The sequence below is a fragment of the Danio rerio genome, chromosome 11, assembly GCF_052040795.2.
Source record: "Danio rerio strain M-AB ecotype USA chromosome 11, GRCz13ab, whole genome shotgun sequence".
Classification (NCBI taxonomy): Eukaryota; Metazoa; Chordata; class Actinopteri; order Cypriniformes; family Danionidae; genus Danio; species Danio rerio.
Window position 1 is genome coordinate 47780874 of NC_141031.1, and position 23225 is coordinate 47804098.

Genomic DNA, 23225 nt, shown 5'->3' on the forward strand with positions numbered 1-23225 from the left:
CCCTCACAGTCCAAACACATGCGCTATAACCTTAGGGGAATTAGGTAGGCTAAATTGTCTGTAGTGTATGAGTGTGAATGAGTGTGTATGGGTGTTTCCCAGTGATGGGTTGCAGCTGGAAGGGCGTCCGCTGTGTAAAACATATGCTGGAATAGTTGGCGGTTCATTCCGCTGTGGAGACCCCTGATGAATAAAAGGACTAAGATAAAATAAAATGAATAAATGAGTGAACACATATTAAATGTTTATATATAAAATGAAGCTTGTTGAAGTACAACACCACACAGCACACTCGCTTTAGTAATCAGCAGACGTTTTCTATATTTATTCAATTAGGTTGAAACATCTTTTGAATCTGCAAACATGATTTAGTGGTAAAAAATTGGCAGCATTTCTACAGCTGAGAAAAACACTGAGGATCATAATAAACCACAGCACTCATACAGATACAGAGAAAAGCAGATTACACAGCCAAAATAAACAACCACTCACACATACAGAGAGAAGAGGAGATGACGTCCAGTAACTCCAGAGACATTCATGTCAGCAGCACAATAATAAACCATTTAAACTAAAGCCCAGTGCATTAATCCGTGAAGAAACACAAACAATGAAGCTCATTCAGACACGGAGATATAAATTTGGACTCTGAGGGGAATATTACAGCAGGATGACGATTAATAAACTAATAAATACACAACAAAGGCACAAGCGAAGGGCAAACGCACAAATACTACACCTGAATAATAGAGTTATCATCAACACTGAGGCTCTCGCATCCTAAAGGAACACTCCACCTTTATTGAGAATATTCCTATATCTTACAGCCTAGCTTCACCATTTGCTCATCATTCAGCTGACTTTTAGCTTAGCTTAGCATAGATCATTAAATCAGATTAGACTATTAGCTTAGCTTAGCACAGATCATCAAATCAGATTAGACTATTAGCTTAGCATAGATAATTTAATCAAAGTAGACCCTTATCTTAGCTTAGCCTAGATTGACCGAGTTTGGACACCCCTGCATTAGCTTGGCTTAGCACAAATCATTAAATAGGACTAGATTATTAGATTAGCATAGATCGAAGAATTGAATTGGACCAATAAATTAGTTTAGCATCGATCATTGAATCAAAAAATACCATTAGCTTAGCATTACATCGATCATCGAATCGGATTAGACCATTAGCTTAGCATAAATCATTAAATCTGATTAAACCATTAGCTTAACATAAATAATTGGAGCAGACTAGACCATTAGCTTAGCATTGCATAGATCATTGAATCGGATTAGATCAATCGCATTAAACCTTTAGCTTAGTTTAGCATAGATCATTGAAATCAGATTAGAATAATAGCCTAGCTTAGCATAGGTCATTAAATTAGATTAAACCATTAGATTACCCTAGCAAAGACAATTGAATCCAATTATTCCATTAGCTTCTCATAGCTCATTGAATTGGATTAGACCATTAGCTTCAGTTAACAGTTTATAGAATCAAAATAGACCCTTAGTTTAGCAAACATAACTGAATGGAATTATACCATTATCTTAGATCACTGTCTCTGATTAGATCATTAGCTTAGCATAGATCATTGAGTATGATTAAACAATTTGCTTAGCATAGATCATTGAGTCTGATTAGACTTTTAGCTTATCATAGATCATTAATTTTGGATTAGACCATTAGCTTAGCATAGATCATTGAATCTCATTAGATAGCTTATCTTAACAGTTCATTGAATCAAAATAGACCCTTAGCTTAGCATAGATAACTGGATCGGATTAGATCATTGAAATCAGATTAGATCATTATCTTAGTTTAGATCATTGATTCGGATTAGACTATTAGCTTAGCATAGATCATTGAATCGGATTTGAATCGGATTAGACCAATAGTTTTAATAATTTTCAGTGATCTATGCTATGATAACAAAATAGTCTAATCTGATTCAATGATCTATGCCAAGCTAACGATCGAATCCAATTCAATGATTTATGCTAAGCTAAGGGTTAAATCCAGTTCAATGATCTATGCTAAGCTAAGCTAATGGTTTAATCTGATTCAATGATCTATGCTAAGCTAAGGGTCTAATCCAGTTCAATAGTCTATGCTAAGCTAATGGTCTAATCAGATTCAATGATCTATGCTAAGCTAATGGTCTAATCTGATTCAATGATCTATGCTAAGGTAATTGTCTAATCTAATTCAGTGATCTATGCTAAGATAACAATCAAATCTGATTCATTGATCTATGGCAAGCTAACGATCGAATCCGATTCAAGGATTTATGCTAAGCCAAGGGTTAAATCCAGTTCAATGATCTATGCTAAGCTAATGGTTTAATCTGATTAAATGATCTATGCTAACCTAAGGGTCTAATCCAGTTCAATGATCTATGCTAAGCTAAGCTAATGGTTTAATCTGATTCAATGACCTTTGCTAAGCTAAGCTAATGGTCTAATATGATTTAATGATTAATGCTAACCTAAGGGTCTAATCCAGTTCAATAATCTATGCTAAGCTAATGGTCTAATCAGATTCATTGATCTATGCTAAGCTAAGCTAAAAGTGCTCCAGCCAGAGCCAGAGTTCAGCTGAATGGATTCAGAAATGCTAAAACTCTTCTGTTTAACTCTAGAGGATGTGAGAAATGAGATTATTCTCAATAATAGGGGCGTGTTTCACTAAAGCATCAGTAAACGAGTCTCTCTTTAATTGTGTGCTGGATAATACTAGTGTTTGTTGGCTCAGAGGTCTGGAGGGTTAATTTGGTTAAGGAGGATGAAGGCTTGCTAATGCTAGCGCTAGCTCTAAAAGCCCGTCTCGATGCTAAGGGTTCGACGGGTCACATGTTCGATCTCTCCGGTCACGTATTCATCGAAACTGGTCTGATATTTGGCCAACATCTTCTGCATGGGCCGCAGGTTCAGCCACCACTGCTCCTTCGGCATCCTGTGCCTGGAACAGAAACAATACAAACTCGGATCAACAGTAATGATTACAACCTAATGACTGTGTTGATCATGTGATCTGATTGGTCGCTGTGTTGATCATGTGAATCAGTCAGTGTAGGTGTGGTCTGATTGGTCGCTGAGTTAATCATGTCAATCAGTCAGTGAAGGTGTGGTCTGTTTGGCCGCTGAGTTGATCATGTGAATCAGTCAGTGAAGGTGTGATCTGATTGGCCGCTCTGTTGATCATGTGAATTAGTCAGTGAAGGTGTGATCCGATTGGCCGCTGAGTTGATCATGTGAAACGGTCAGTGAAGGTGTGATCTGATTGGCCGCTGATTAGATCATGTGAATCAGTCAGTGAAGGTGTGATCTGATTGGCTGATGTGAATCAGTTAGTGAAGGTGTGATCTGATTGGCTAATGTGAACCAGTCAGTAAAGATGTGATCTGATTGGCCGATGTGAATCAGTCAGTGACTGTGTGATCCGATTGGCAGCTGAGTTGATCATGTGAATTAGTCAGTGAAGGTGTGATCCGATTGGCCGCTGAGTTGATCATGTGAAACGGTCAGTGAAGGTGTGATCTGATTGGCCGCTGATTAGATCATGTGAATCAGTCAGTGAAGGTGTGATCTGATTGGCAGATGTGAATCAGTTAGTGAAGGTGTGATCTGATTGGCTAATGTGAACCAGTCAGTAAAGATGTGATCTGATTGGCCGATGTGAATCAGTCAGTGACTGTGTGATCCGATTGGCAGCTGAGTTGATCATATGAATCAGTCAGTGAAGGTGTGATCTGATTGGTCGCTGAGTTGATCATAGGAATCAGTCAGTGAAGGTGTGATCTGATTGGCTCATGTGAATCAGTCAGTGAAGGTGTCACTTGATTGGCCGCTGTGTTGATCATGTGAACCAGTCAGTGAAGGTGTGATCTGATTGGCCGCTGAGTTGATCAAATGAATCAGTCAGTAAAGATGTGATCTGATTGGCTCATGTGAACCAGTCAGTGAAGGTGTGATCTGATTGGCTCATGTGAATCAGTCAGTGAAGGTGTCACTTGATTGGCCGCTGTGTTGATCATGTGAACCAGTCAGTGAAGGTGTGATCTGATTGGCCGCTGAGTTGATCATATGAATCAGTCAGTGAGGGTGTGATCTGATTGGCCGCTGTGTTGTTCATGTGACACTCACTCAAAGTCTGTGTGTTCCTTGAGCTCAGTGACGGGGCTGAAGGACATCACTTTCTTCTTCATGCCAATCACACATGCCGTATCGGGAGCGTTCGCAAACACACGGCCTGAAACACACATGCACACATACGCACACACAATTTTAATATGTAAATATATGTTATTTATTATTTAGTTGGATGTCCAAACTCTTATTATTTATTTATTGATTGTTTTAGATGTATTTTAATGAATGTAAAGGAATGTTTAATAGTGGTACAACTGCAGTGTGTCTGACCCTGTCTGTAGGTGGCGCTCATGTGCTCCGTCAGCCACTGAACCGCCTTCACTCCCAGCTTAGTGCCGAAGTTCCTGTCGAATGGAGTGGGGACGCCACCCTGAGCAGAGAACACACCGAGTCACACACAAATGCTCACACACACACACACATGCACACAGAGACACACACTGACCTGCTGCAGGTGACCCAGCACATTGACCCTGCAGTCGAACACTCCTTGGCCCTCAGCAGAGTACAGGTTATGGATGAAGTCTGTGGTGTAGTGCTTATGACACTTCTCATTCCTGCACACACACACACACACACACACACACACACACACACACACACACACACACACACACACACACACACACACACACAGAGACAGACTCTACATCAGCATGACGAACACACAAGTCCTTGTTGCCATGTCAAAACTGGCTACAGACAGTCACTATCTAGTTGCTAGGGTGTCCTTAGTGGTTGCTAGGGAGTGATCTGATGCATTATGGGATGTTACCTCAACACTAGTCCCCTCTGAATATCATTCTTCATTTTGTCCGTCAGATGCTCCACATTTGTCTGAGAGGGAAACACAAATAATTGGCAACCCGGAGCGCAGAAGACTGAAAATCATTGATAATCAATAACTTAATGATTGAACTGATTCAGCTGGGGTAAATGTGATTGATTATAAGCTTGCCTCAAGGTCGTGAATGTTGAACGGCTCCTCATAGATGTACACCGCGTCCGCTCCCACAGCGATGCCTGTAGTGGTTGCCAGATACCCGCAGAATCCCCCCATGGTCTCCACTATGAAGACGCGGCGTTTGGTTCCTGATGCAGACTGCTTGATTTTATCACAGCTCTGAGAACACATTACAGATAGTTGTAAAAATGCTATTTGTATTTCAGGTGCAGTTTTAATAAGTGTTATTGCATTATCAGAAATTGGATGCAACATACACTCACTGGCCACTTTATTAGGTACAACTTTCTAGTACCGGGTTGGACCCCTTTTTGCCTTCAGATCTGCTTTAATCCTTGCTGGCAGAGATTCAACAAGCTGCTGGAAATATTCCTCAGAGATTTTGCTCCATATTGTCATGATAGCATCACACAGTTGCTGCAGATTTGTCGGCTGCACATCCATGATGCCAATCTCCCGTTCCACCACATCCCAAAGCTGCTCTATTGGATTGAGCTCTGGTGACTGTGGAGGCCATTTGAGTACAGTGAACTCATCGTCATGTTCACCAGTCTGAGATGATTGAGCTTTATGACATGCTGCGTTATCCTGCTGGAAGTAGCCATCAGAAGATGGAGACACTGTGCTCATAAAGGGATGGACATGGTCAGCAGCAATACTCAGGTAGGCTGTGGCGTTGATGCTCAATTGGTACTAATGGACCCAAAGAAAATCTCCCCCACACCATTACACCACCACCACCAGCCTGAACCGCTGATACAAGGCAGGATGATCCATGCTTTCATGTTGTCTGAGCCGAGCATCTGAATGTGTCAGCAGAAATGGAGACTCATCAGAGCAGCAACGTTTCTCCAATCTTCTATTGTCCAGTTTTGGTGAGTCTGTGTGAATTGTAGCCTCAGTTTCCTGTTCTTAGCTGACAGGAGCGGCACCCGGTGTGCTCTTCTGCTGCTGTAGCCCATCCGCCTCAAGGTTGGACGTGTTGTGTGTTCAGAGATGCTCTTCTGCAGAGCTCGGTTGTAGCGAGTGCTTATTTGAGTTACTGTCGCCTTTCTATCAGCTGGAACCAGTCTGGCCATTCTCCTCTGACCTCTGGCCTCATCAACAAGGCATTTGAACTGCCGCTCACTGGATGTTTCCTCTTTGTTGGAGCATTCTCTGTAAACCCTAGAGATGGTTGTGCGTGAAAATCCCAGTAGATCAGCAGTTTCTGAAATACTCAGTCACTTAAATCCCCTTTCTTCCCCATTCTGATGCTCGCTTTGTACTGCAGCAGATCCTCTTGATCATGTCTACATGCCTAAATGCATTGAGCTGCTGCCATGTGATTGGCTGAAATTTGTGTTAATGAGCAGCTGGACAGGTGTACCTAATAAAGTGGCAGGTGAGTGTATATGCATGACTATATTGTATAAAATATTATATATTTTATAATATAATATATATGCAAATATTTATTTGTGTGTGCATTTTTTAAATGATTACAGAGTATATGTGTAAGTGCTGTGTATATTTATTGTGTAAATGCAAATTATTATGTTGGATGAGATTAATAGCGATTAATTCGATTACTACACACATTTTAATATGTTAACATATATTTAGTGCTATTTTTCTTCTTCTTCTTCTTCTTATTATTTCTTCTTTATTTTTAGCTTTATTTGAATGAATACTGATAAATGTTTAATAGTTAGTGATTTATGCGCAGTGTGTCTGACCTCTGTGGGGGTGTTTTACCTCCATGGCGGCGTTTACCGCAGTATCTGCCCCCAGGCTGAAGTCTGTGCCCGGCACATTGTTGCTGATGGTGGCAGGAATGACACACATGCAGATGCAGAGCTCGTCATAGCGGCCGCGAGCCTCTACCAGCTGGAGGACTCCTTCATACGCCTGCACACACACATCAAATACACACACACACACCAGTCAATCACTAATAACACACAAACACACACACACACACACACACACACACACACTAACTCGCTCTCATTCTGTACCTCAAATCCGCCGATGACCAGCAGACTCTGGATGTCGTATTTGCTGATGTTGTCCACGATGCTCTCCATGCAGGAGTTTGGAAGAGTTCTGAACAGATTAAACACACGTAAATAAATGAGGAAAGGAGATACTAATGAGACACGCGAAGAAATGAACGAATAATTAAATAAATGAGTAAACAAATGGATGAATAAATAAATAACACACACACACACACACACACACACACACACACACACACACACACACACACACACACACACACACACACACACACACACACACATACACACACACACACTGACCGTTTGGTGCCCAGCAGTGATCCGCCCTGACCCGTCCATCCTGCCACATCATGCCAATGCACCTCCGTCACCTGGAGAAGAGCACACACACTCTTATCTGACCTGTGTGTGTGTATGTGTGTGAGTGAGGGCGAGTGTGTGTGTGTGTGTGTGTTAGTGAGTGAGTGTATGTGTTTATGTGTGTGAGCGAGTAACTATATATAGTGTGTGTGTGTGTGTGTGTGTGTGTATGTGTGAGTGTGTGTTTGTAAGAGTCAGTGATTCTGTGTGTATGTTTGAGAGTGAGTGTTTGAAATGATGTGTGTGTGTGTGTGTTTGAGATTATTTGTGTGAAAATGTGTGTGAGTGGGTATGAGTGTGTGTTTGTGTGAATGTGTTTATGTGTGTATATGTATGTGCATGTGTGTATGAGTGTGCAAGTGAGTGTGTGTGTCTCACCATGCCTTTAGCGAGCCCCTCGAACCCGTCATGAACAGTGTAAACTCTGTGTCCGTGAGCGAGTCCGACTCGAACCGCTGACCTGACGGCGGCGTTCATCCCTGCGGCCGGAGCGCCGATATTCAGAATCGCCATCGAGTGATTACTCTGCACGCACACACGCACACACACGCGCACACACACACACACACACACACACACACACACACACACACCTGTTGTGTTCTGATGTGATCTCTGACTGTTGTAGCTGTGAAATAACTCTAATCATTCAGCGGAGTGATATGGATCTGTAATGCGCTTTAAACCTGCCGGAACTACTTTAGCTGTGCCTTTATCTGACAATATTCTAACACCTGAGAGTGACCATCAGCCAATCAGAATCAAGCATTCAACAGACATGTAGTATAAATAAATATAAATCATATATTCATATTCATATTTACATATATGTGTGTATATATGCGGCATGGTGGGCAGCACTGTTGCCTCACAGCAAGAAGGTCTCCGGTTCGAGTCCCGGCTTGGTCAATTGGTGTTTCTGTGTGGAGTTTGCATGTTCTCCCTGTGTTGGCATGGGTTTCCTCCGGGAATTTGATGAACTGGCCGTAGTGTATGAGTGTGAATGAGTGTGTATGGGTGTTTCCAAGTACTAGGTTGCAGCTAGAAGGCTGTTTAAAACATATGCTGGAATAGATGGTGGTTCATTCCACCGTGGCGACCCCTGATTAATAAATGGACTAAGCCGAAGGAAAATGAAGGAATTGCTCATTGTGAGGTGACTGTGTTACCTTTGACAGAGCCGGTTTCTGGTGAGCTAGAAGCTTGTACGTGTTCCAGTTGTTCTCGAAACTCCTGCAATCAGACAATAACTGATGAGCATTTCAGAGATGGATTATTACACATTCATATCCTGCATATGATGATTATTATTGATAAATGGATGAAGTGATGACTGACTTTCCCCGCAGCTGAATGGCCTCCTCAAACCTCTTCTCATTCATGGCCTTCTGCACCTCTTTAGTCTGAAACACACACACGCACGCACGCACGCACGCACGCACGCACGCACGCGCACACACACGCACACACACGCACACACACGCGCACACACACACACACACACACACACACACACACACACACACACACACACACACACACACACACACACACACACACACATCCAACAAATGCAGGTCAAAGGTCACATGTGAGAGAGAGAGAGAGAGAGAGAGAGAGAGTGGGTATTTGTTTAGCTGTATCTGTGTGTATAATATGTGCGTCTGTGTGTATCTATCCATGCATGTTGTTATTTGTTTGTGTGTGTAGGTGTGTTTATTTGTCTGTATACGTGTTGCTGTGTGTATTTGTGTAAGTGTGTGTGAGAGAGAGACTCACCATGTTCACACACTCCATGAGCGGCAGACGCATGGCGTGATTCCCCGACAGGCCGATCACACACGCCGACGTTTCTGGAGTCGCTTCCAGCAGCGCAACCACAGCCTCGACACCCATCTTACTGCTCTACAAGCACACACACACACACACACACACACACACACACACACATACACACACACACACACACACACACACACACACACACACACACACACACACACACACACACACACACACACACACACACACACACACACACACACACACACACACACACACACACACACACACACACACACACAAACACACACACACACACACATACACACACACACACACACACACACACACACACACACACACACACACACACACACACACACACACACACACACACAAACACACAGAGGTAAGGGACGTTTTGCCATTCACTGGCAGTCGGACAGACTCATCCAGTTCATCAACTCCGTCTTTTAAAATCGCAGTTGAAGCAGAATAGTGCAGTGTCCTCATAAGGCTGGTAAATCAGCGCGCTGCAACATTGAACACATATGGTTTAATTCGAGCCTTCTGATTGGTTCTCGGGATATAGCAGCTTTTGCTGTCAAAGGCGAGCGGCGTTTAGCGGCTTTTGCCAACAAACTGTTATTTCTGAATGCGCTCACGCTGAGATTTAGATGATCAGAAGCAAAAATATTAGTTGAACATGCAATATGTGCCTAAAGCATTCACTCAATGTCATTCTCTCATTTTGTGAAGTGGCGTGAAGCGTGTTGAACTTTTCATCTATACTTGAATTAATACATTAAATACATTCATACAGAATTAATGCATCCTAAAAAATAAAACTCTCAAATCTTTGGAAGAAAATTAACGAATTCCCGCAAACAACTGAACGGTGAGAGTGAAACAGGAATAAAATATATTGATAATACTCCACCCTTTTACAAGTTATAGTGCTTTATTTTGTAAGAATGGGCTTTAAACCACAGCGGTTCGAACTGTAGTTCTGCAGAGCGACTAAAAAGTGATCAGCGTGATGGTAAATAACTGTCCATTACTAGTCAAACCCTTCTTCTGCAATCTCATACCAAAATCGGAAATAAGGGCAGTATTAATAGCTATGAATGTGGGAGAGCGCTGATATTGTGTGATTTTATTGTATTGCAAATATGGAACAATTAAATGTTGATGCTAAATCAAATGTAAATCACAAATACATGAAAATGAAATGATTTTTTATTTTTATTTTTTACTTTTTTTAATTATTTTATTTAGAGAAGAGGGAAAAAAAACAAAACAGAACAAAAGTGGTTGTCGGAAGAGTTACAGAATCAAGTCATGATACGTTTGACATACATTATCACAAATTGTTTACTACGACATATTCAGAGCATTTTTTCCAGTACTTGGTATACTTTTTTTTAGTCAAATCTTAGATTAAAAGTGAGTCTCTCCATACAGTGTATTTCCTTTACAATTCCTATCCATTGAGCCCTTGTTGGAGGGTCAGCCTGCAACCATTTGAGTTATGGCTTTTCTGCTACTTACCAAAAGGATTTGAATTAGGAACTTGTCAATAGTTGGAAAAACCTCTGGTATTTTCCCAAGGTATAATGTTATAAACGAGTGGTCCAATTCTTCTCCGGTTATCTTTTTTATTTCAGTCGCTATTTCACACCAGAAGGTTTGCATTTTTGGGCAAGCCCAAAAAACATGAAAATGGTTAGCCATTGAGGTTCCACATTGTCTCCAACAAGAGCCCAAACTTTCAACACCTGTACGCAATGCAGACAGTCTAGGACTTATGAAGAACCTCATCAGATTTTTCCATCCAAACTCTCTCCAAGCTCTCGAGTTTGTGGTTTTTGCATGTGTGACACACATATCTGTCCAGTCTTCTTCTGTTATTTGTTGGTTTGACTCTTTCTCCCATTTTTGTTTTATGTAAATTAATGAATGAGTTTTAGGCTGTGTTCACACCTGTGAATGGATTCAGTTGTTCTGAAACAGAGATTACAATTGTAACATTGTTGCTCTTTGCTCTTGGAGCGGTTTGCTTTCACACTGCAAAGTTTCTAATCGGACCAAAAGAGCTAAAACAAGTCACGTGTGAGTAAACTCTCCTCACATTGGTCAGAGTGTCAGGGTTTATTTTGCAGCGTCCCGCTCAGCTGTCAGGAGAGGTGGTGGTTTGGTGGTGATTGACAGGGTGTGTGCGCGACGTGTCTGAGGAGAGATGCGGTGGGGAGGGGTGAGAAGGGTGCGCGACGATGCCAATTTGAGGACCGGGAGGGAGACGCGAGATTACCGGGAGATCATCACTCGTTTGCTGGCATCCGGAGACTCGCGAAACTTCCCGCCATACTCATAATTCTCTCTTCATATAGCCGTAAGCCTATTACATATCCATAAACACTGTGATATAACCGCGCTCGGATCGGATCGCTTTCTCACTGCAATTGAACCGCTCCAGGGTTCGTTTCAATCGAGCCGAGACCACCTCATTCAAGCGATCTCGGAGCGATTACTTTGGCGCGGAACAGAGCGCGATTGCCCTGTTCACATATGCCAAACAAACCGCGCTAACTCGGCAAACGAGACACGTTCCCAAACAAAAGTGTAGGTGTGAAAGCAGCCTGACTGTTTTGTATGCATTCATATAATTTAGAGACCAGTTTTTTGTTTTCTTCTTTTATGTATGCATCCGAAAATACTGTGATCAAATTAGAATCATCCTTAAATTTATTTATAATTTTTTAATTAAAGTAATCTCTAACTTGCAAGTATCTGTAAAAGTCCTGCTTGTCCAGGCCAAATGTATCTGATAAGGTCTGATAACTCATGAAATGTCCATTAGAGGTCACTGAACTGAATGATGTGATTCCTCTCCAAACCCACTGTTTAACTCTCTTATCTAGTGTACACGGGTGAAAGTCTGGGTGAATATGAGATGATTTAATGACAATAACTTGCTATGGTTTCAACTGAATTTATTACAAAATAACTGTATTAAATGATAAAATATGAAATGATAAAGCACATGATATACACTGTACCCAGCTTAGATGTAGAATTAAAGTTACCAGAGGCAGAAGGAGAGACACAGCGGGAGGGAGAGAGAGACAAAGAGAGCAAGTAGGCCTTAAAGAGGCAGAGCAGATAGACTCCAGAGGAGGAGAGCAGGAGAAGACAGGCCAGGAAAAGAGACAGAGATTGAGTTCACCACCTATTGTCTATCTTTCTTGACCACGTGACTAAAGTCCAAATGCTGAGACAACTGACCAATCAACATGTGACCACATCATAAACCCCCAAAGTCCACATATCAGGCCCTGATCTCATCAGCATCTGCCTCTGGAGTCAGTATGAACCTTCTTGAGTCAAAAAGACATGTTTTGTCATATAAACAAATGCATATGATCATTCAGCCTCTTACAATTTGGATAATAGAAATAAATAAAACTGTGTGAACATTTATATGCAATTATGCTGCATCAAATTATGAAAAGTGAACTCCTGCGTGTGTGAGGTGTGTGTGTAATGCAGTGTATACGGGACAGTAAATCTGACATGATTCTCTCTTCCGGCTGCCGTTATTGTTGTCCTCGTTCTGAAAGTCTTGATAACACCATGCTGGAGTCTTGCGCTACAACTATGCCCACTTCTACTGCACATGAGAAACACTAATGTGGAAAGGCTCCATCATATAAAATCTAGTGGAGAATGTTGTGTGTGTGTGTGTGTGTGTGTGTGTGTGTGTGTGTGTGTGTGTGTGTGTGTGTGTGTGTGTGTGTTGGACTGACCAGGACTCTGTCGAAGGCGGACGGCGTTCCTCCTCTCTGCACGTGCCCAAGGACGGTGACCCGCGTGTCATAACCCAGCCGCTGAACCACCAGCTACACACACACACACACACACACACACGTTTGTTTTTGTGAAAAGTGGGGACTTTACATATGTTTCCATTCATTTTATACTGTTCACACTGTATATTACATTGCCCTCACCCCACCCTACCCCTAAACCCAACCATCACAGGAGACTGTGTGCAGCTTTACTTATATTAAACTCATCCTGTAGCATTTATAAGCTTTTGGAGAAATGAGGACGTCACCAATGTCCTCATATTTCACCTTTTTGTAATACCTGTGTCATACCCATGTCATTATACAGATTTGTGTCCTGATATGTCACAAAAACATGTATACACACACACACACACAAACAAACACACACACGCACGCACACACACACACACACACACACACACACACACACACACGCGCACGTACACACGCACGCACACGCGCGCACACACACGCACACACACAAACGCGATCAGATATGTATGTACAGATTTGTGTCCTGATATGCTACAAAAACACGTGTACACACACACACACGCGCACACACACACACACGCACACACACACACGCACGCACACACACACACACACACACACACACACACACACGCGCACACACACACACACACACACACACACACACACACACAAGCGCACACACACACGCACACACACACGCACACACGCATGTGCGCACGCACACGCGCACGTACACACTCGCACACACACGCGCACACACACTCGATCAAGTATGTATTGTATCCCACAGATCTTCTTCATATGCTGAAGTCTCACATCTTTGACGTAGCTGGAGGAGATGAGCTGCCCGTGTTTATCAATCGCTCCTTCTGCGATGATCACGATGTTCAGACGCGACCCCTTACTGCGAACCTGACACACACACACACACACACACACACACACACACACACACACGCACGCACACACACACGCACACACACACACGCACACACACACGCACACACACACGCACACACACACGCACACACACACGCACACACACACGCACACACACACACACAGGTTTAATGTTAGGATTTCAGAACACAATCATCCTCATTGTAAGTTCAGCAGCTGCCGTCTGAAATATTTTCGTCATTTTATTGTAGTAAAAAATCTCATCTTGACTTATTTTGCATCCCTAAACAAGCTAGCTGGATTCTCATTTTTAAAAACCAAACTGCATTTCAAAATCTCAATATCTACCAGCATAATCTCAATCAAACACTTCTGAATTAAAGTTTGTCTGCGTTTAAGTGGCTGCTGTCGTATGACCGTCGGAGACGAGAATTATTAAAGATTAATGAGGTCAGACGGGAAAAGCTGCACCTCGTGCTCATTTCATACTGATTACTAAACCAGACAGCGTTTGTTTTCTAGAGCAGCTGCTTTATTGAGAAGTGAAGGTTTCAGGTTTTCCGTAGATCTATTCGTCTCGTCTGTGAGGCGAATGTTGACTGAGATTGAAGCGTGTTTGTCGGTGAGGGTTCAAAATGAAGCTGCAGAAACTGTCATAAACACACAGGTCTAGACCGAGCCCCTCCCCCGTCAGTCTATAGTGATCAATGATTGGCTCCTTTATTAGAAGGCGGGGCATATTGCCTTAGAGAGGGCATATTATTGGCCACATATTTCTCCTGTGTGTATACTGTTGACATGGGCGACGCAATAGTGCAGTAGGTAGTGTTGTCGCCTCAGCAAGAAGGTCGCTGGTTTGAGCCTCAGCTCAGTTGGTGTTTCTGTGTGGAGTTTGCATGTTCTCCCTGCATTCATGTGGGTTTCCTCTGGGTGCTCCCACACAAACACATGCAGTACAGGTGAACTGGGTAGGCTAAAAGTGTCTGTAGTGTATGAGTGTGAATGAGTGTGTATGGGTGTTTCCCAAAGATAGGTTGCGGCTGGACGGGCATCTGCTGCGTAAAACTTGTGCTGGGTAAGTTGGTGGTTCATTCCGCTGTGGCGACCCCAGATTAATAAAGGGACTAAGCCGACAAGAAAATGAATGAATGAATGTTGTTGACTTAGGCTGCGTCTAAAATCGGATACTTCCCTACTATACAGCACACTAAAAACAGTATGCGAGTCGAGTAACACATCTGATTTCATAGTATTGTAAAATCAGTATGCGAGAAGTATCCGGATTACCTTCTACTTCTGGCGAGATCTTGAACTGCGCACTTGATAGACACTACGCTATCCCATAATGCTCCACAGGAGAATTCATGACTGGAAGTGAAACGCAACTGATGTGTGTAGGTCATGTGATCATGATGAATGGCGGATGGAGAACGTCCCAATTTCATTCATACTACTCACATTCATACTACATAGAACACACAGTTTTGAAGCAGAGCGCCACCCAGAGCATGAATGAGGCATATGGGTGCGTCTTAAATCATCTACTACTCGAGCATGAGCTACATCTGAAATCGGCTTTACTACATGAGCATTAGAAACGTGTGTTCTATATAGTGTGAATGTGTGCAGTGTGAATGGAATTCTGACATTCTCCATCCGCCCCTAGTCATGTTGCGTCCACTGCCATTCATGAATTCTCTCGCGGTGCATTATGGGATATGACAGTGTTGATCTGATGCACACTTCAGAATCTCGCCGGCAGTAGTAGGTCACCCCGGTGCTTCCCGCATACTGTTTACAATACTATGAAATCAGACGTACTTCTCACTCGCACACTGTTTTTAGTGTACTATACAGTAGGGATGTATGTGATTTGGGACGCAGCCTTAGTGTCCGCCAGGTGTGTTTCTCACCTCCCCCAGCCGAGCGCACATGTGATCTTCCCATCCGTCCTCTGGTGGAGCCTCCGGGATGAAGAGCCAATCAGCACCAGACGCCAGAGCCGAGACCACCGCCAGATACCTGGAGAACAGGGATGATTACAACACACACACACACACACACACACACACACACACACACACACACACACACACACACACACACACACACACACTACACAATCTTAAACATGCTACAATCACAGAAACACACTATACAATCACACACACACACACACACACACACACACACACACACACACACACACACACACACACTACACAATCTTAAACATACTACAATCACAGAAACACACTATACAATCACACACACACACACACACACACACACACACACACACACACACACACACACACACACACACTTACACAGTATATATTCCCACACACACACACACACTACACAACCCCGAACACACACTGGACAATGACACGTACATTCGCACACTACACAATCAGACACATCCATCTCTCTCTCACAAATACACACAACACAATCACATACTACACAATCACAGACACACACTACACACTTAAAATCAGACTTATACACACACACACACACAATACAGTAGTAAACGTACCCGCAGTGTCGGCCCATCACCTCCAGCACAAACGTCCTCTGATGACTGAAAACAACACAAGAGTAAGAGCATGAGTATAGGAAGATTTACTGTGTGTGTGTGTGTGTGTGTGATTATGTATGTGCGTGTTATTGTTGTGTGTGTATATGCGTAGAATGTGTGTGTGTGTCTGTCTGTCTGTATGATTGTCTGTGAAAGAGAGAGAGTGTGTGTGTGTGTGTGTGTGTGTAACACAAGTGTTATTATGTATATGTGTGTGTGTGAGATTGTGATGTGTGTAGTGTGTAAATGTGTGTCTGTGTGTATAATTGTCTGTGTAAGACTGTATGTGTATAGTGTGTGATTATGTGTGTGTGTGTGTGTAGTGTGTGTGATTGTGTGTGATTATGTATGTGCGTGTGATTGTTGTGTGTGTAATGTGTGTATATGTGTAGAATGTGTGTGTTTGTGTGTGTCTGTCTGTCTGTCTGTATGATTGTGTGTGAAAGAGTCTGTGTGTGTGTGTGTGTGTGTGTGTGTGTGTAACACGAGTGTGATTATTTATATGTGTGTGTGTGATTGTGGTGTGTGTAGTGTGTAAATGTGTGTCTGTGTGTATAATTGTCTGTGCAAGACAATTGTGTGTGTAGTGTGTGTGTGTGATTTGTGTAATTATCATTATAAGTGTGTGTGCTTGATTATGAGTGAATGTAAGAGTGATTAGGAGTCTGTGTGTGTGTGTGTGTGTGTTCATGTGTTTGTGTGATTAGAAGGCATTGTGATTGTGCGTGTCTGTCTGTATGATCGTCTGTGCGAGAGAGTGTGTGTATGATTGTAATTGTAAGTGTGTGTGTGTGTGTGTGTGCATATGTGTGATTATGTACATGTGTGTGATTGAGGAGTGTGTGTGTGTGTAAATGTGTGTATAATTGTCTGTGTAGGACTGTTTGTATGTGTGTGTGTGTGTGTGTGTGTGTGACCTCTGTGCAGTGGTGCTGATGGCATCAATCACTTCCATGATCCTGTGTAGAGCAGAGTCCGCACCGATGGTCATGTCCGTCCCACAGAAATCATTATCAATGGAGCCCACCAGACCCACGATGTTCAGGTGTGTGTGCTGCTGCGCCAGAGAGGCCGTGATACGCCCTGAAACAAACACACACACACACACACACACACACACACACACACACACACACACACACACACACACACACACACACACACACACACACACACACACACACACACACAGTTTGCATTGTATAATAGTTCAGCGTCCTTTCAGTTATTCTGTGTGTGTGTGTGTGTGTGTGTGTGTGTGTGTGTGTGTGTGTGTGTGTGTGTGTGTGTTGCTGATGATGTTAGTTCAAGTTTGTTGTTAAAAATGTCTCAAACATTGAAGCGTTGCCATGGAAACCGACCCAGAATGTGTTGTTTTCCTGCAGCGGGAGCGGTTCTCAGCCGTGCTTCAGATGGAGCTGATTGAGATTCTGCAGTGTTCATCAGCTGTGTGTGTGTGTGTGTTTCAGTCTCATTAACAGCTGCCAAGAGCCTCACTGAGTAACACTGCATCTCAATGAGGAGAGTGTGTGTGTGTGTGTGTGTGTGTGTACCCTGCTGTACGAGCTCCTCCAGTAGGCCGCTCCACTCGCTGCGGAAGGTGTTGGCTCCGGTCAGGCTGCCGTCTCCTCCACACACACACAGGTTGGTGATGCCGCGCTGCAGCAGGTGAAACGCCGCCGCCAGACGACCCTCGTGTGTGGTGAAGGCCTTACAGCGGGCACTGCCAATGATGGTGCCACCCTGAACACACACACACACAATAATTACAGCGCTGTTACATATGGAGCTGGAGAATCAATGACCATATAGAGAGTCTCAATTAAACTGCAAAAAGTGTGATATTGAATGATACACTGATATATGCTGATATATGCTGAGATATTGAATGATGTAATGTGTTATTAATTGATATGCTGTGATATTGAATGATGTACTGTGATATTGAAGATATAGTGAGATGTTCTGTGGTGCTGAATGTGATATGGTGAGCTGTATTCAGGTAATCTGAGTCGATATGAGTGCAGACGAGCTGCTGTAATCTCAGATTTAATCATCTGACGCTGTAATCTCTGTCAGTCTCAGTCTCAGACACACAGCTCACACTGACAGGAGCATCTCTCACACAGAGGCCTTTCAAAATCAGTACAGCTTTTCAGTATTCAGGATTCCTCACACTCTGACAAATGATTTCCACAGTCAACAGCAGGCTAAATATCAGATCATTTTAAAGAGTTGCATGAACATCTTCCCATGTATTTCTTCAGTTGGTGTCTCTTTCTAATTTTAGTTTAATTTAATGCTAAATAATCATTTCAATGATAAAACATAACAGAGAAAAGCCTTTGCTGGAAATTACTATTTTAAATGTGCTGTTATTTGCAGGTTACATGTCATGGTAGCATTTATTATTATTATTATTTAATTATAACATTTTATTATAAAAATATAGCATGAAATTTGTACGATAATAATAACTTTTCAATTTTAAATCTCATGATATTTTAGGGTTGTCAATAGTGGAAACTAAACTCATATTTCATTCAAGTTTCATTTAAATTCAACGAGAATGATTGAAAATAAGTAAACAGAAATGAATAAATAAATAAATAAAAACAACAAAAACAGCAGAAAATTCAGTCAAAAACCTTCAAATCTGGAAAAGTAAACGTTAAATTATTTGTATAATCATGTCAGGACATTGCCAGGAGCTGAAATAATAGCTTTATCATTGATTTTTTGTTGTTTTCATGAATATATGAACCCTGTATTGCTATTTAATTAAATTAAATAAATGTATTCATGTTTCCTAAATAAATGCTGGATATAAATAAATAAATAAATAAATTCCAGTTTCTCTTTATAGTCGTCATTTTTCTGGAGTTTTTCACACTCACCAGCTGGATGATGTTGGTGACGGTCTGCCAGTTCGCCAGTTTGATGTGATCTCCTCCGTCCACCAGGCCTTGATAACCCTGACACACACACACACACACACACACACACACACACACACACACACACACACACACACAGACACACAGACACAGACACACAGACACAGACACACAGACACAGACACACACACACACACACACACACAGACACACACACAGACACACACACAGACACACACACAGACACACACACAGACACACACACAGACACACACACAGACACACACACAGACATACACACAGACATACACACAGACATACACACAGACACACACAGACACACACAGACACACACAGACACACACAGACACACACACACACACAGTCAGTGCTGTGTCGATGCTCATTGACTCAGTGTAGGGTGTAAACAGCTCCTACCTCATATATCAGGTAGACTTTAGCGCCCACAAAAATGCCCATGCGTGTTACAGCGCGAACCGCAGCATTCATACCTGCAGGAGAACACGCACACACATGCACAACACACACACACACACACACACACGTCAGCGCGCATTTCACTCCGCCATTTAAGCTGTTGTTTGTCGTTTTCACCATGAACTATTACACAATACTGTCCTATTCTGGAATTGCGAGTTCATTTCTCTGAATTCTGACTTTATTGTTAAATTCTGAGTTTGCATCTTGTAATTCTGAAAATTTCCCTCAGGAAATCTAAGTAAATATCTCAAAATTCTGATTTTATTTATAAGATTTGGCCTTTTTTCCTGAATTCTGAGCTCTCGTCTCTGAAAATGGACCTTCTTTTTTAAATTCTGACTTTGTGTCTTGTGATTTTGACTCTTTTTCTCTGGAGTTTATATCTTTAAATTATTAATACATTTTTCAAATTCAGAATTTGCATCTTAAAATTTGGTCTTTTCCTAAAATTCTGAGTTCATTCATTTTCTTTCAGTTTAGTCCCTTTATTCATCAGGGGTCACCACAGTGGAATGAACCGCCAACTTATCCAGCACATGCTTTACGCAGCAGAAGCCATTCCAGCTGCAACCCAGTACTGGGAAACACCCATACACACTCATTCACACACACACACACCCTACGACCAGTGTAGTTGATCAATTCCCCTATAGCGCATGTGTTTGGACTGTGGGGGAAACCGGAGCACCCGGAGGAAACCCACACCAACACGGGGAGAACATGCAAACTCCACACAGAAACTGTCTTGCTGTGAGGCCATAGTGCTAATCAATAAATTCAAATCTCAAAATTCTGACTTTATTTTTAAGAATTGGTCTTTTTTTCCTGGAAGTCTGAGTTCTTATTTCAGAAAACTGACTTTATTTTTTATTCTGAGTTTGCATCTTATAATTCTCACTTTTATTCTGTGGAATTTGGAGTTAAAATCTAAGAATTATTACTTTATTTTTTTAATTATGATTTTTTTCTGGCATTCTAAGCTCTAATCTTTGAAACAGAGTTTCTTTTTACAATTGTGAGTTTGCATCTTGTAAAGTTGACTTTTCCCCTGTAGTTTAATCTAAAAATTCTGACTTGCATTAAAAAATGTTGTATTTTCTCTGGAATTCTGAGTTTATATCTCAAAATTCTGACTTTATTTTTAAAGTTCTGAGTTTGCATCTTATAATTCTGAGTTCAAATCTCTGGATTATTACTATATTATTTGAATTCTGTCTTTTTTCCTGGTATTCTGAGCTCTTATTTCTGAATTCTGACTTTGCATTCTGATATTTTTATTATCATGAGTTTGCATGTTGTAATTCAGATTTTTCCCCCACGTCTCAGAGTTATTAATTTATTTATGAGGACTCTGTCTTTTACCTGGATTTCTGAGCTCTTCTCTGACTTCTGTCTGTATCTTGTAATTCTGACTTTTCCCCCTGAAATTCACAGTTCAAATCTCAAAATTCAGATTTTGTTTTCCAGAATTGGTCTTTTTTTCCTCTGGGTTTCCTCTGAGTTTTTATCTGTGAATTCTGACTTTATTTTTAAAACCCCAAATTCACATCAAGCAATCCTGATTCTCATCTTGGTATTTCAAGTTTTAAATCCCGTTTCAGACTTCTGTTTATGGATTTCTAAGTTAGTGTTTTTTCTTATTTCTGCCGTTGTTTTTTACATTCAGAGCTAATATCTTAGAGTGTTGTTTTTTGCCTGGGATTTGCAGATTTTGTCTGGCACTTCTGACTTTTGCAATTCTAAGTTCACATCTCAGTATTCTAGCATCACTCTTGTTTTTTTCATGAGGTTCTGAGTTTACATCCTGCAATTATGAATTTTACTTGGAATGCGGATGTCTTTGTCACACAACATTGTTTTTTTTCCAGGAATTTGGAGTAAACATTTCACAGTTCTGACTTTTTACACACAGAATTGAGCATTTACATCTTAAAGCTAAGACTTCTTAGTTCTTACTCAAATCCTTTTCTTGCAATTCTAGATTTCAGTCAATTCTAAATTTCAGTCATGCTATTCAGATTTTTATGTCTGAATTTTCAATTTGCACCCCACAGTTCTCTAGATTATGTCTATTCGTTTATGTTCACAATCTTAGTCTAAGAAACAGCAACACAAGCAATGCATAATGAATGAGCAAACAATTGCACAACAGATTTAGTGAAGCAGGAGATGTGCATGGACACTAGTTAGGGGTCATGAGAGTGGTATTCAGATGTGTTGCATAACAATTCAGTTCATGCATTACTTCTGCCCCAGATATCTACTTTAGAACCGCACCAAAACACAGTAAAAACTCAAAAAAAACGAGAAAATGTGTGAAAAACCGCCCGTGCATTGTGTTTAGTGTGCTTGAGGAATCCGCAATGCAGAAGCTCAGCACTGAAATGCAGCTGTCAGATCCTCTACAGCAGGTATTGTCACACACACTGCATGTACACACACTTTCTACATGCAACACGTTTGCTTATTAACATTAATGCATCAGAGACGGGTTTAAACAGCATTACTGGTCTGAAACGCGTTTATATTGAATAAATGGCGTCAGTAAAGCAGAAAGAGTGTGTTTGTGTTTGTCGTTTTGTCGCTTTCTGCACTTTATCTTCGTGTTTTGGCTGTTTTTACCCTGCGCGTCCCCGCCGCTCGTCAGCACGGCGATGGCTTTTCCAGCGCCGCTCATCCGCAGCTTCTCAAAGTCCACATGCATGATGGAGGATCTTCAAAATCTACCGATCACCGACAGAAAAATCAACACCGACTCCTCTGAAAGCTCCTTACAAATCACCGCACGCAGCGCACGCACTGAGCTCGAGGAATCTCCGCCCACTGCATGCTCTGCGCGTTCCCGAGACTATATGGGGTCACGTTTGCGACATAAATCAGCGCGCAGAAGACCGTGAAGCTCATACAGCAAACAAACAAAAACACACAAAAATATAGAAAATGGCCTGTTGCGCGCGCACTTACATTTTATGACACAAGTTCTTCAATGTGTAATGGATCAAAACAAAAAAAGTGAATAAGTTATTGTGGGTTAGTTATTTTATGTGAGAGTAAAGGAATGTCTGACCTTTCGCAAACCTTAACTGCTTATCTCTAATCTAACACCGGCATCCAGGCACTGATAAGAATATATATATGGATGGCATATCCAAAGAATGGATTTGAGTTTTTTATACAAAATTGCACATATATATATATATATATATATATATATATATATATATATA

The 23225-nt window shown here is 41.7% G+C and overlaps 2 protein-coding genes across 11 annotated transcripts in view; both read right to left on the reverse strand.

The window, feature by feature from the left end:
* Window positions 1–23225, reverse strand: part of tomm20b (translocase of outer mitochondrial membrane 20b) — a 575852-nt gene that overhangs the window by 280598 nt on the left and 272029 nt on the right. The gene's annotated exons all lie outside the window — the stretch shown is intronic.
* pfklb (phosphofructokinase, liver b) lies at window positions 297–22843 on the reverse strand. Of its 10 annotated transcripts, none has more exons than XR_015501946.1 (23): window positions 22621–22778; window positions 19936–20009; window positions 19498–19575; window positions 18154–18343; window positions 17518–17683; window positions 16559–16603; window positions 15927–16035; window positions 13930–14025; window positions 13072–13164; window positions 9263–9388; window positions 8822–8886; window positions 8653–8716; window positions 7862–8008; window positions 7424–7494; window positions 7118–7205; window positions 6855–7007; window positions 5112–5276; window positions 4929–4990; window positions 4599–4710; window positions 4424–4523; window positions 4148–4253; window positions 2373–2963; window positions 297–1691 (listed from the first exon to the last, which is right to left on the reverse strand). XR_015501946.1 is itself a non-coding variant. In NM_001328389.2 (22 exon segments), coding segments are annotated over 22 exon segments (2340 nt in total). In that variant the 5' UTR covers window positions 22703–22843; the 3' UTR covers window positions 2554–2815.

Excerpts from the sequence above, each read along its gene's own strand:
- pfklb (XM_087272359.1), bottom strand. The coding sequence starts at position 22,702 with ATGCATGTGGACTTTGAGAAGCTGCGGATGAGCGGCGCTGGAAAAGCC. Across the intron at positions 20,010-22,620 it reads GAGCGGCGGGGACGCGCAGG|GTATGAATGCTGCGGTTCGC; the intron begins GTAAAAACAGCC and ends GTTCTCCTGCAG. Across the intron at positions 8,887-9,262 it reads TCATGGAGTGTGTGAACATG|ACTAAAGAGGTGCAGAAGGC; the intron begins GTGAGTCTCTCT and ends TGTGTGTTTCAG.